The sequence below is a fragment of the Schistocerca serialis genome, chromosome 9 (genome assembly GCF_023864345.2).
Source record: "Schistocerca serialis cubense isolate TAMUIC-IGC-003099 chromosome 9, iqSchSeri2.2, whole genome shotgun sequence".
NCBI lineage: Eukaryota > Metazoa > Arthropoda > Insecta > Orthoptera > Acrididae > Schistocerca > Schistocerca serialis.
Genome location: NC_064646.1, coordinates 487,998,022 through 488,011,039, shown reverse-complemented (window position 1 = coordinate 488,011,039; position 13,018 = coordinate 487,998,022). Strand labels below are relative to the sequence as shown.

General features: G+C 38.5%; 1 protein-coding gene across 1 annotated transcript in view; it reads right to left on the bottom strand.

The window, feature by feature from the left end:
* The window catches only part of LOC126418544 (protein son of sevenless), a 192,592-nt gene that overhangs the window by 18,788 nt on the left and 160,786 nt on the right, over positions 1-13,018 (bottom strand). The window contains exon 24 of the mRNA XM_050085359.1: positions 10,304-10,622. Within this exon, the coding sequence (XP_049941316.1) occupies positions 10,304-10,622 (319 nt within the window). The remainder of the gene's footprint in view (positions 1-10,303; positions 10,623-13,018) is intronic.

Genomic DNA, 13,018 nt, shown 5'->3' with positions numbered 1-13,018 from the left:
ACTGGAATTCAAAATACATGATTTAGTTTTAAAACGCGACAATCATTTAAGTTCCAATATTAAAAGAGGGAAATGGTGAAATGACTGCAGCCCAGGGTATAAGCAGCTTATGTACATTAATATGACATCACTATAAATAATATTAAGAGTTCTTTGTTTAGAACAAGCATATAAACTGATGAAGATATAAGTAATCGCAAAGAAGATTTATTGATGATACACAAAGGAAAGCAAACGACACAGTATCAAGGACCTGAAGGTTAATGAGATTTAGCGGACACGGCGGAGAGGGAGGTAGCTAACCAGGATGGTCAGAAGGACATCAAGACAGATGTTAGCTAGGCCATATTTCTTGGAGGGAGGCATACAGTACCATAAAACAATAGATGACAGGCTAACACTGAAGAGGTACAATGCGTCCACATCTACATCTTCACAGACGGTGGTGGTGGTGGTTGTTTGTGGGTCACTCAACATCTTGGTCATCAGCATCTGTACAACTTCCAAATTTTCCCAATTCCAGTCTCGGTACTACCCAAATGATGATGAGATGATGAGGACAACACAAACACCCAGTCCCTGGGTGGAGAAAATCCCTGACCTGGCTGGGAATCTAATCAAGGACCCCGGGATCCAGAGGCAGCAACGCTAGCCACTACACCACAGGCTGTTGGCATCTACATGGATACTCTGCAAATCACACTTACGTGCCTGCAGAGGGTTCATTGAACCACCTTTACAATAATTCTCTATTATTCCATTCTCGAACAGCAAGCGGAAAAAATGAGAAACTATACCTTTCCGTGTGCGCTCTGATTTCCCTTATTCTATATGATGATCATTTCTCCCTACGTAAGTTGGCGTCAACAAAATATTTCCGCATTTGTAGGAGAAAGTTGGTGACTGAAATTTAATGAGAAGATTCCACCTCAATGAAAATCGCCTTTGTTTTAATGGTGTCTATCCCAAATCCCATATCATGTCCATGACAATCTCTTCCCTATTTCACAATAATAGAAAACGTGTTGCTCTTCTTTGAACTTTCTCAATGTACTCCGTTAATCCTATCTGACAAGGATCCCAGGCCGTGCAGAAGAACTCCAAAAGAGGACAGACAAGCATAGTGTAGGCAGTCTCTTTAGTAGATCTGTTACATTTTGGCAGTCTCTTTAGTAGATCTCTTACATTTTCCTAAGTTTTCAGCCAATAAACAGCAATCTTTGGTTTGTCTTCTCCACAACATTTTCTGGTGTTCTTTCTAATTTAAATTGTTCATAACTGTAATTTCTAGGTTTTTGGTTGAATTTACAGCCTTTAGAATAACTGGTTTGTTGTGTAATGGAAGTTCAATGGATTCCTTTTAGTATTCATGAGGATGGCCTCATATTTTTCAGTATTTAGGGTCAATTGCCAATTTTTGTACTGTTCAGATATGTTTCCTAAATAATTTTGCAATTTGTTTTGATTTTCTGATGAGTTTACTAGATCATAAAAGACAGCATCACCTGCAAACAACCTAAGATGGCTGATCGGATTGTCTTCTAAACCATTTATATAGATGATGAACAGTAGGGCCTGTGCACTAGCTGGTAGAATGCCAGAAATCAGTTCTGTTTTACTCTATGACTTTCTGTCAATTAATACAAACTGTGACCTCTCTAACAGGAAATCACGAATCCAGTCACATAACTGAAATAATATTCCATAAGCACGCAATTTCATGACAAGCTACTTGTGTGGTACAGCATCAAAAGCCTTTTGGAAATCTAGGAATACGGGATCAATTTTAAATCCCTTGTCAATATTGCTCAACACTTTGTGCGTGTAAGGAGCTAGTTTTGTCTCACAAGAACGATATTTTCTAAATCCATGTTGATTGTGTGTCAATAAACTGTTGTCTTCAAGGTAATTCATAATGTTAAAACACAATATATGTTCCAAGATACTTCTGCATACTGATGTTAATGATATGGGCCTGTAATTTAGTGGATTATTTCTACTAACTTTTTTGAATATTTGTATGACCTGTGCAACTTCACAGAATTTGGGTATGGACCTTTCATAGAGTGAACAGTTGAGTACAATTGTTAAGTATGGAGCTACTGCATCAGCATATTCTGAAAGGTACCTATCTGATACACAGTCTGGACCAGAAGACTTGCTTTTTTTGCGTGATTTATGTTGCAATACTACTCTGAGAATATCTGCTTCTAAGTTAATCATGGTGGCACCTGTTCTTAGTTCCCCCACCTTTGCAGCATTGTAGTCAATAGTATTTGCACTGCTATCCCGCAAAGAAGGCATTGACTGTGTCTTGCCACTAGCCTACTTTACATACGACAAGAATCTCTCTGGATTTTCTGCTAAGTTCCATGATAAAAGTTCCTTTGTGGAAACTATCACAAGCATCTCACGCTGATGTCCTCGCCAAATTTTAAGCTTCTGTAAAAGATCACCAATCTTGAAGATTTTGTGTTCGTTTAAACTTGGCGTGCTTTTTTTCATTATTTCTGCAACAGTGTTGTCACCCATTTTGAGTACCAAAGGGAATCTGCTCAGTTGTGTGTTTATTTATTTGGTGTAAATCTCTCAATTACTTTTGATATTATTTCTTTGAATTCAAGCCACATCTGGTCTACACTTACATTGTTAATCTGGAAGGTGTGGAGATTGCCTCTCAAAAAGACATCAAGTGAACTTATATCTGCTTTTTTGAATAGGTACATTTTTCGTTTATTTTGGACGATTTAGGCATAATAATATTCAATCTCGCTACGACAACCTTGTGTTCACTAATCCCTGTAGCCATTTTGATGCTCATTATTAGCTCAGGATTATTTGTTGCTAAGAGGTAAAATGTGTTTTCACAACAGTTTACTATTTGTGGGGCTCATGAACTAACTGATTGAAATTATTTTCAGAGAACGCATTTAGCACAATTTTGGATGATTTTTTTTTTTTTTTTAATGAAAAAAAAACCTTTCAGCAAATGTATCATCTGAGTTTCGAGGTAGGTAAAAGGATACAATTACTATTTTATTATGGTAGCCAAGAATGACCTCTAGACATGCTAACTCAGAGAAACTTTCTACTTCAATTTTGCTACAAGGTAAACTATTTCTATCAGCAACACACACACCACAGCCAACTGTGTTTGGCCTATCCTTTCGGAACACTTTTAGGTTCTTTGCAAAAATTTTGGCAGAACTTATTCCTGGCTTTAGCCAGTTTTCAGTGCGTATAACGATTTGAGCAGCAGTTCTTTGTATTAGCACTTGGAGCTCTGGTACTTTTCCAACACAGCTACGACAATTTACAACTGTTATACCGATGATTCCTGTATCTACGTTCTTCCTATATTTGACCTGCACCCTTTGAGAATGAAGCCCTTTTTGTATTTCCTCCAGACCCACTTACATAAAAAAAACTGCCCAGTCCACACCATACAGCCCCTGCTACACACATAGCCACCTTCTGCATGTAGTGGATCACAGTTACAAATGGTAAAAACGGGATGTGATGGAAATAGACAGAAGTATACACAAAATACAAGGAGGCGGCCCGAACAAAGTAGACTGCAAAGTGATCAGGAAGTCAGAAATGTCTGGTGGATAATATATTACAAGGAAGGCCACACAATAGTGATTCCTGAAGGGAAACACTACTTGAGTGCTCATTATTTGGGAAATGGACAAATACCACACCCCTTATTAAGGTAAGGTATGGAGTTGTGTTGGGTATGTTATTCCCTTAGATGGAACCCTTGCCAGGTTCAGGTGAACCTGTAGAAGGGATGGCTCCAACCATATATTTGTTGAGGAATGAAGGAGGTACAAGGGGACATCACACACTATTTTGAGTAAATATGGGAAAGAGTGCTGGTTTCTTTAAAGATGGAAAAAACAGTAAGTTGAAAGAAAATGAAAGGGCAAATGTGTGAAATAAGGTGAAGCTACTTCTAAAGAATGAAAAATAAAAATAATAAAGAATTTCTGACAGACTTGTTCTGAGCTTCATTAGTGGGATACTATCATGTTGTGAGGATTTATTCTTATAGTAAGACACTATAAGATAATCTTAAAAGGAGTCCTAACATACAAGCACATTCCAGAGTTCTAGAAATAAGTAATAAGGTGAAAATGATGCGTATTTGTTAGAAAAGTAATGACAAGAAATGATGTAAAATTGTATAATGAAGAACCCCAGAAAAAGACTGGATTCTTGAGTAACAACTTTAAACAGTAGAAGTAATTTATTTAACAATGATTGATAGCAAAAATCTAGAGCCCACTTAACTATATTGGAAGGATAGATTTGAACTAATAAAAACATTTAAGTGTATATTAGAACATAGCCAATTTCTTTATACAGTAAATCAAACAACACCTACTCCAGGTGGGAATATTAACAATGTAGGAAAAGATAGATTGCTACTTACCATAAAGAAGATGTGTCAAGTTGCCAGTCATGATTAAAAGACATGCACCTATAATCTGGAGAGGGTGGGGAAGGGGAAGGGGAAGGGGAAGGGATAGTAGTGCGCAGATGGTGAGAGAGACGAATGCTGTCTGGTGGAGTGTGCATGGACTAGACTGCCAACAAGTGCAGTGTCAGGAGGTTGTGGGGCAGGGAGGTGGGGAAAAAAGGAACAAATAAGAGAGAAGTAGAGAAAGAGAGGCGGATGTGTTGGTAGAGGGCTGCAAATAAACAGGGTGGGGGACTAGAATGGGGTGGAGACAATAGGACAAGAGTAGTGGCAACTGTTGGGTGGAGAGAGTGGGGATCCCATACGTGCAGTTCAGAAAAGCTGATGGTGGAGGAAAGGATCCAGATGACTCTGGTACTGAAGCGGCCATTGAAATGAAGTGAGTTATGTTCAGCTGCATATTGTGCCACACGGTGGTCTATTTTGCTCTTGGCTACAGTTTGGCAGTGGCCATTAATCAGGGTGGACAGCTGGTTGATAGTCACACCAATATAAAAATCTGTGCATTGATTGCAGAAGAGCTAGTAAATAACATGGTTGCTTTCACAGGTGGCCTGGCCCCTGATGGGGTAGGGTAAACCTGTGACATGACTGGAATTGGAAGTGCTGGGTGGGTGGATTGGGCAGGTTTTCCACCTGGGTCTTCCACAGGGAAATGATCTTTGTGGCACAAGGGTTTTGGATTTGGAGCAGCATAGGGATGGACTAGGATGTTGTTGAGGTTGGGTGGGCGACAGAACATCACTTTATACGGGGTGGAAAGTATCTCAGGTAGGATTTCCTCATTTCAGGGCATGATGATAGGTAATCAAAATCCAGATGAAGGATGTGGTTCTGGTTCTCTTGTTCCAGTCCAGCATGGTACTGGGTGATGAAGGGGACACTCCTTCGTGGCTGGTTTTTGAGGGTGATGGGAGGATTGGGGTTGTGAGGGGAAATGCCACAGGAGATCTGTTTGCAGACTAGGTCTGGATGATAATGCCTGCCTGTGAAGGTCTTGATGAGATCCTCAGCAAGGTAGTTTTTGTCACTGCAGATATGCTGTCCCCAGGCAGCCAGACTATACAAGAGAGATTTTTTGTGTGAAAGGGGTGACAGCTGTCAAAATTCAGGTACTGTTGGTTGTTGGTCAGTTTAACATGGACGGAGGTGCAGATGGAGCCATCAGAGAGGAGGTGTTCAACATCTCAGAAGGTGGCACGCTAGGTTGAGGAGGACCACATGAAATGGATGGGAGAGAAGGTGTTAAGGAATGAAGGAATGAAAATAGGGTGCCTTGACCCTGGGTCCATATCATGGAGAGATTGTTAATGAACATAACCATGACTAGAGGTTTGGAGTTTTGAGAGGTTAGGAAGATCTCCTCTAGATGGCTCATACAAAGGTTGGCATAGGAGCTTGGCATGTGTGTGCCGATGTCTGTGCCGCATATTTGTTTATATACCTCCCCTTCAAATGAGAAGTAGTTGTGGGTTAGGATGAAGTCAGTAAGGTGTATGAGGAACAAGGTAGTACGTTTGGGGGATGAAGTACATTGAGAAAGGTAGTGTTCAATAACAGTAAGACAATGGGCATGAGGGATGTCAGTGTATAGTGAGGTGGTGTCAAAAATGACAAGTAGGGATTCAGGAGAAAAGTGATTGGTGTCTTTGATGTGGGAGGCTAGATTATGTGCAATTGATTCAACACGTCGGTCAATGAGTGCCAAAATTCCTTCAGTGGGGCACAATAACCACCCACAATTGAACACCCAGGATTGTTGGGTTTGTGGATTTTGGGCAGCATGTAGAAGGTGGGTATGCAGGGTATCATAAGGATGATGAGGAAATGGATTCACGGGAGCTGTTCTGGGAAGGGCCTAAGGCTTTAAGCAGGGATTGGAGTTTGTGTTGGAGCTCTGGGATGGGATCACTCAGGAAAAGTTTACAGATGGAGAATTCAGACAATTGGCGGAGGTTTTCTGCCAGGCATTCACTGAGATTCATCTTACTAACTTTTATCCTAACCCACAACTACTACTCATTTGCAGGTGAAATTGGACTATCTTCCCATTCCCATTCAAAATTCTTTTCCTCATGTCAACATTCTCTGAAGTGATCATTTTAGCTCGAATTTCTAACTTTCTAGACTTTATACTGTTATGGCTACACCCAACACCAGTAGTAAACTGCCCTTTAAAAAAATAGTACAAATGAGTTTACTATTTCAGATTAAATTTCACATTAATATATCAACCAAGGGGAGTAAGCCGTTCGTTAACAATCCAACTTTGAAATTTAGTGATATGAACTGTGCAGTTATGTTGCACCACAAATTCTTGAAAATTCTTCCCCGTTTCCGAAAAGCTACGATATTTATTCATTACGATTATTTTAAATAATAGCTCCACTTAAGAGCTATCCTAGACACCAATAACAATATCTTATTCAAAGTAACTTGTTCATAATTAACTAAAATGTAATTTAAATTGTTGTACTATAAAATTTATTGAAATTTTGTACGAAATTAAGCGAACTCTTCCAAATTGTATATCAAAACATGTAGGGCAATATGTGGCCAATTTTTTGGTGTACGAAACTGAAATCATTTAATGACTCAATTGTTGGTTTTTAAGTCTTACATTTAACTATGTCTTCAATTATTTTGTTTTATATAAAAGGAAGTGATGCATGAGCTGTGCGGGCATGGGCAGAGTCAGTAAGTGTGTAGTAGTCTATGTAAGGGACAGTCAGTGAGAGAGTCAGTCAGTCTGTCTCCATTATTGCCTTTCGGAAGCTGTTTGTGAGAGACTCTTCACATTGGTAAGCACAGAACTAAACCATATACAGGGTTAATCATTATTAATGGTGTAAACGCACACAGTTGAAAGTGCGCGATACTATAAGCAAAAAAGCCTCAATAAACATAGAGGCAAAAAAGCATGCCTTAAGAGCTATGTGCACTTTTTCCATCTTCGATACTGTGAAACAAATCTCTTCTACTGCAATTTCTTTGCTTTCTATATTTTGGGAAGTGGTAGTATGGACCAAAATACGAAAAAAAATGTGCTCTAAAGTGCTCTAAAATGCATACCTTAAAAGTAACGAGCACCTGATCATTAAAACAGTTTTGTTTCAAAGTAGAAAAGTAGCTCTTAAGGAATGCAGTTTAGAGCACATGATTACTGGACTTTTTTTCTTGTTTTGGTCCATACTACCAAATCCCAAAATATGGAAAGCAAAGAACTTGCAGTAGAAGAGATATGTTTCACAGTATCGAAGATGAAAAATTGCTTGTAGCTCTTATGGTATGCATTTTCGACCTTATGTTTACTGAGACTTTTTTCTTCTAGTACCGTGTACTTTCAACTGTATGTGTTTATGCCATTAATTATGATACACCTTGTATACTATTAAAAAAAATTCTTTTTTTTAAGCTTGTTATTATTCAAGCTCCTTACGCTCACAGTATGGGAGTGTTCAATTACACTTTTCGGGGCCGGTATGGGTGAATCCAGACAAGCCTGTTCTGTAGGGTATGTAGAACACCTACATCTCCCGACTCCTAAGTGAATCCATCCTCCTATCCATATTCAACAGTTTCTATCACAGAAATACTTCTTAATTTCATTTCACATATTGATATACAAACCTGTTTTAACAGGAATGAGAAAAGTCATATCAATTTCTGTGTCAAACATAAAAATGTAAGTTAACAGAACCTATACTGCAATGTGCTGCATGTTAACAATGTCCCATTAACCACGAATAAGGAAAGGAATTGCACCCATTTCCTAAATTTAGTTATGAAGTGCCAACACCCAGCCAAACTGTTCCAAATTGCCAAGGAATACAATGAGAGCATGACAATAGAAGAGTCAAATAATGTTAAATTGCACAACCACCTATGCACAAGAATGTGGTGTCATGTACCTCCTACAAATTGTATGTTGGAGGAAAAAGTTAGGTGGACCCAGGGAAGGGAGCACCTATATGTAGGTGAGATGAACCCACACAAGGCAAGACGTATACCGTGTTAGGAGCATAGATTTGAGAGAAAAAATACCACTGTAAAGACTGCAGGAGAATGTGTCTAAACAGTCCTTACAGAAGTAAAAGTGGTACTGTATTCTGTTTCCCATTATGATGAGTTCTTCAAATTAGTAAAGTATGGGGAGACTTACCTCGATTGTGTGGATTACTAACAGCGACACGGCCAAACACACATAATTGCAAAAGCAGCAGATGTCAGAGCTTGTTATTGACAATATGGGGTTGCAATTACCTTGCAATACATAGCTCCCCAAAAATGAAGAAGCAATGTTTATTTGGAAGATACATAAATGGGTGAATACATCATTAAACACGAAGAGGCAACATAGAAATTTAATATAAGGCGAGAAATCAAAATGAAGCACTCTCTAGTGTACTGCCATGGTACTGATGCAACAATAAAGTAACTAAGTCTAAATACATGGAAGCAAACATTTCATCTTACCACAGACACTAAAGTAAAGTGGTGATTTTCCACAGAATCAACAGTGTCATATAAATAAAATATAATAAGAAACTTGTAAAAGGATCACCAAGGAAAAATACAGCAAATTAGTAGAGGTTAAAATGAGGTTAGCAACACACGTGCTTTCTGCAGTGCCAATAACAAAACTAGAGATATGTACAGAGATTAGCCGAAATTACTAACAAAAAGAACAGCTACTGTCTAGTTTTTAATGATATTATTATAAAAGTTTTGTTTTGTTGAAAATATGTTACAATTATCAGAAAAGCCATAGTTCTAAGATTTATTTGTTATGCTAACTACATGAAAAGAAATAGAAGTTGTTACTAGTTATTTAAAGAAAGTAATTTTCATGACATCTTTCATCTCAGTGGGGGGATATGAGGGGCAACACACAATTTTGGGGGAAAATGATGAGCTACGCTCTGCCCTCCTAAATGGTTGAAGATGATCACGATATTTTATAATATTTTTATTAATATTTAAGTTTGGACAATGTATCATCAGATAAATGAAATATATGTGCACGTAATTAAGAGTACATGGGCACAGCACATCTGGCAGATAGGACGACAAGCTAATCATCTCCATCTGCTGTGGTCCATTTGTTCTTAGACAGCATGGCTTGGAGGTGTGTTGCAGCCATGGAAGAATGGCACTTACGATAATAATACTGATGTCAAAGAAGAAAAAGAACATATAACGTTTTAAAAATATGAGTCATTTGATACTTCATTCCTCTTCAACCCTTCTGCCAGAAGAAGCCACAGGCTCCATAAGCTAGAAACCTGTAATACCTTTTCTTTGTTCGTTGTCCTGCCGCCGCTTAGTGAGTGGTTTTTTTTATCTATCTGATACTAATATTTTCAAAAAATGAAGATTTAAAACTGTCATAAGGACATTCTTCATTTATCCAATGTTTTGATTTGTCAAAATGTATTATGTTGTGCAATTTAATGAGACAAGACGTGTAATTCAAGCAATTTTAACACAATTGTAATATACATATCTGATGGTATTTATCTGTTGATGTATAAACAAGTTTTAATAGATTGATAATTGAAAGAAGTAATTTGTTTGGCCAATAAATAGATCTGACAAGAATTCCAGTTCTCTTTCAGCTTCTAGCACTGAAGACACTGCAAAGGATAAGAAGTGCACAAGGAAGAACAGAAGCACAGTTATTTGGATACGATAGCAAGTTCGAAGTTTAATTAATTCACAATACCGGCAACCACAGAAACTATGTTACGTACTATTTATTTATGAGCTAAATACAAAGACAGAATAAAACCTTTGAACATACAGTACAAAGCTTACCGGAGGAAGAAAGGTTGTGTGTGGACGAATGTACAGGCCCATTTCCCGTCACAGACATATGGCGACGTGACGGTGGTGGTGCTGGTGCTACAGAGGATGCAGGAGAGCCGGGAGGATGCGTTATCTCCATGGCAGAATTACGTCTTACAAGTATGGCAGAACTGCCAACTGGCTGCACACGTGGCACAGTGCCCGATGCTCCTGCAGACGACACCGACAGGAGGCTCGCAGAAGACACCAGACCGAGACGTGGAGGTAGAGGTGGCGGCGGTGAGGGATCACGAGGAGGTAGCTGTGGTGCATCTGGAGCCTGTCGGATCTGCCAGAATGATGTTTGTTCTATACACGTATTGCATTAAGTGGTTCTGAAGCTTAAATAATTACATTTTCAACACATTTTGTATGTAGTGAAGTACAAACGAAAAGAATTATAAATAACTAGAATTGAAAGGTTCGCACTTAACAAATTCAATATTAACTCAAAAAAGACTTACATTAGGTGTATTTAATAATTTCTTCCAACTTGGATCCTCAGCATGTACAAAGTTATTTTTGGAAGTTATCATTTATTTATTGCATTTACTAATTAGAATGAAGTCTACACATCACTATCAGCTGATTTTGGCAACTGTTCAAAGTGATCTGTAGTGATCTGAAAATTGTTTTTGCAGATAAAATCGGGTGACAGTGTACAACGTCTGGATCTCTGTCAAGTTGGTAAATTCTCTAGAGGAGAACTGATTTACTTACTCTGTCTGCAGAAACATACATACATTAACAGTTTGACTACCAATGGAAGGCAAAATTTTGGTACATTTCCAATCTCCTCATACGATGGGGTAAGATTTCTCCCAGTTATAAACACAACATCACGTATACTGATAGGCCCCACATTATCTATTCCATCTAATGTGTAAGTGCAGTCTTCATGAGTTGTTCAACAGATTGGGGTGATCACACATGGGTGTGATAGATGTTTTGCCACCAAAGAGGGTACATACAGAGACTATGGCTTGTTATTCAGCTCTCCCCACGGTGCCATGTCATACTTGTAGTTGCCTTGTTTCAGGATGTCATTCTGCGGTTGTTTTGAAAGTTAGAGGGTTTGTGTATGGTTTTGTAAGATTGTGGTGATATAGTTACATATAGAGCCAAATTTTGCAAAGTTATGTAGCAGATGCCCCTTTAATTTTTTGTAGTTTGTGATATGCGCAAAACTACATCAAAACACATGGATACTTGAACGCTACTGATACTGATAAGGGATGGTATACACAAAGCATTAGTGCACTATACTGAGAGGTAATACTGTTAATAAACACTAACAGTTGTAGAGTTTCTTTTCAGAATTGTGGTTACCGTGTGCTCAAAGTATAAATGTATACTCACACGGAGAAAAAATGCTGAAAATTGGTGTAAATATTCTTACACTTTGTGTTCTGTAACTGTTCTGCATTTTGTTCACAGCGATTTATTTGTTTACTTGTGTAATAAAGCTAGTTTCATTCAAATTCTTCTAAGCATATAATATTCAGAGAATTTTGTGGTGATTGAGAAGCTAACAAGGGCCAGCATCATACTTCGTAACATTTCCAAAATGTTGTTGTTGTGGTCTTCAGTCCTGAGACTGGTTTGATGCAGCTCTCCATGCTACTCTATCCTGTGCAAGCTTTTTCATCTCCCAGTACCTACTGCAACCTACATCCTTCTGAATCTGCTTAGTGTATTCATCTCTTGGTCTCCCTCTACGATTTTTACCCTCCACGCTGCCCTCCAATACTAAATTGGTGATCCCTTGATGCCTCAGAACATGCCCTACCAACCGATCCCTTCTTCTGGTCAAGTTGTGCCACAAACTTCTCTTCTCCCCAATCCTATTCAATACTTCCTCATTAGTTACATGATCTACCCATCTAATCTTCAGCATTCTTCTGTAGCACCACATTTCGAAAGCTTCTATTCTCTTCTTGTCTAAACTATTTATCGTCCATGTTTCACTTCCATACATGGCTACACTCCATACGAATACTTTCAGAAATGACTTCCTGACACTTAAATCAATACTGGATGTTAACAAATTTCTCTTCTTCAGAAATGCTTTCCTTGCCATTGCCAGCCTACATTTTATATCCTCTCTACTTCGACCATCATCAGTTATTTTGCTCCCCAAATAGCAAAACTCCTTTACTACTTTAAGTGCCTCATTTCCTAATCTAATTCCCTCAGCATCACCCGACTTAATTAGACTACATTCCATTATCCTTGTTTTGCTTTTGTTGATGTTCATCTTATATCCTCCTTTCAAGACACTGTCCATTCCATTCAACTGCTCTTCCAAGTCCTTTGCTGTCTCTGACAGAATTACAATGTCATCGGCGAACCTCAAAGTTTTTATTTGTTCTCCATGAATTTTAATACCTACTCCGAATTTTTCTTTTGTTTCCTTTACTGCTTGCTCAATATACAGATTGAACAACATCGGGGAGAGGCTACAACCCTGTCTTACTCCCTTCCCAACCACTGCATCCCTTTCATGTCCCTCGACTCTTATAACTGCTATCTGGTTTCTGTACAAATTGTAAACAGCCTTTCGCTCCCTGTATTTTACCCCTGCCACCTTTAGAATTTGAAAGAGAGTATTCCAGTCAACATTGTCAAAAGCTTTCTCTAAGTCTACAAATGCTAGAAACGTAGGTTTGCCTTTCCTTAATCTTT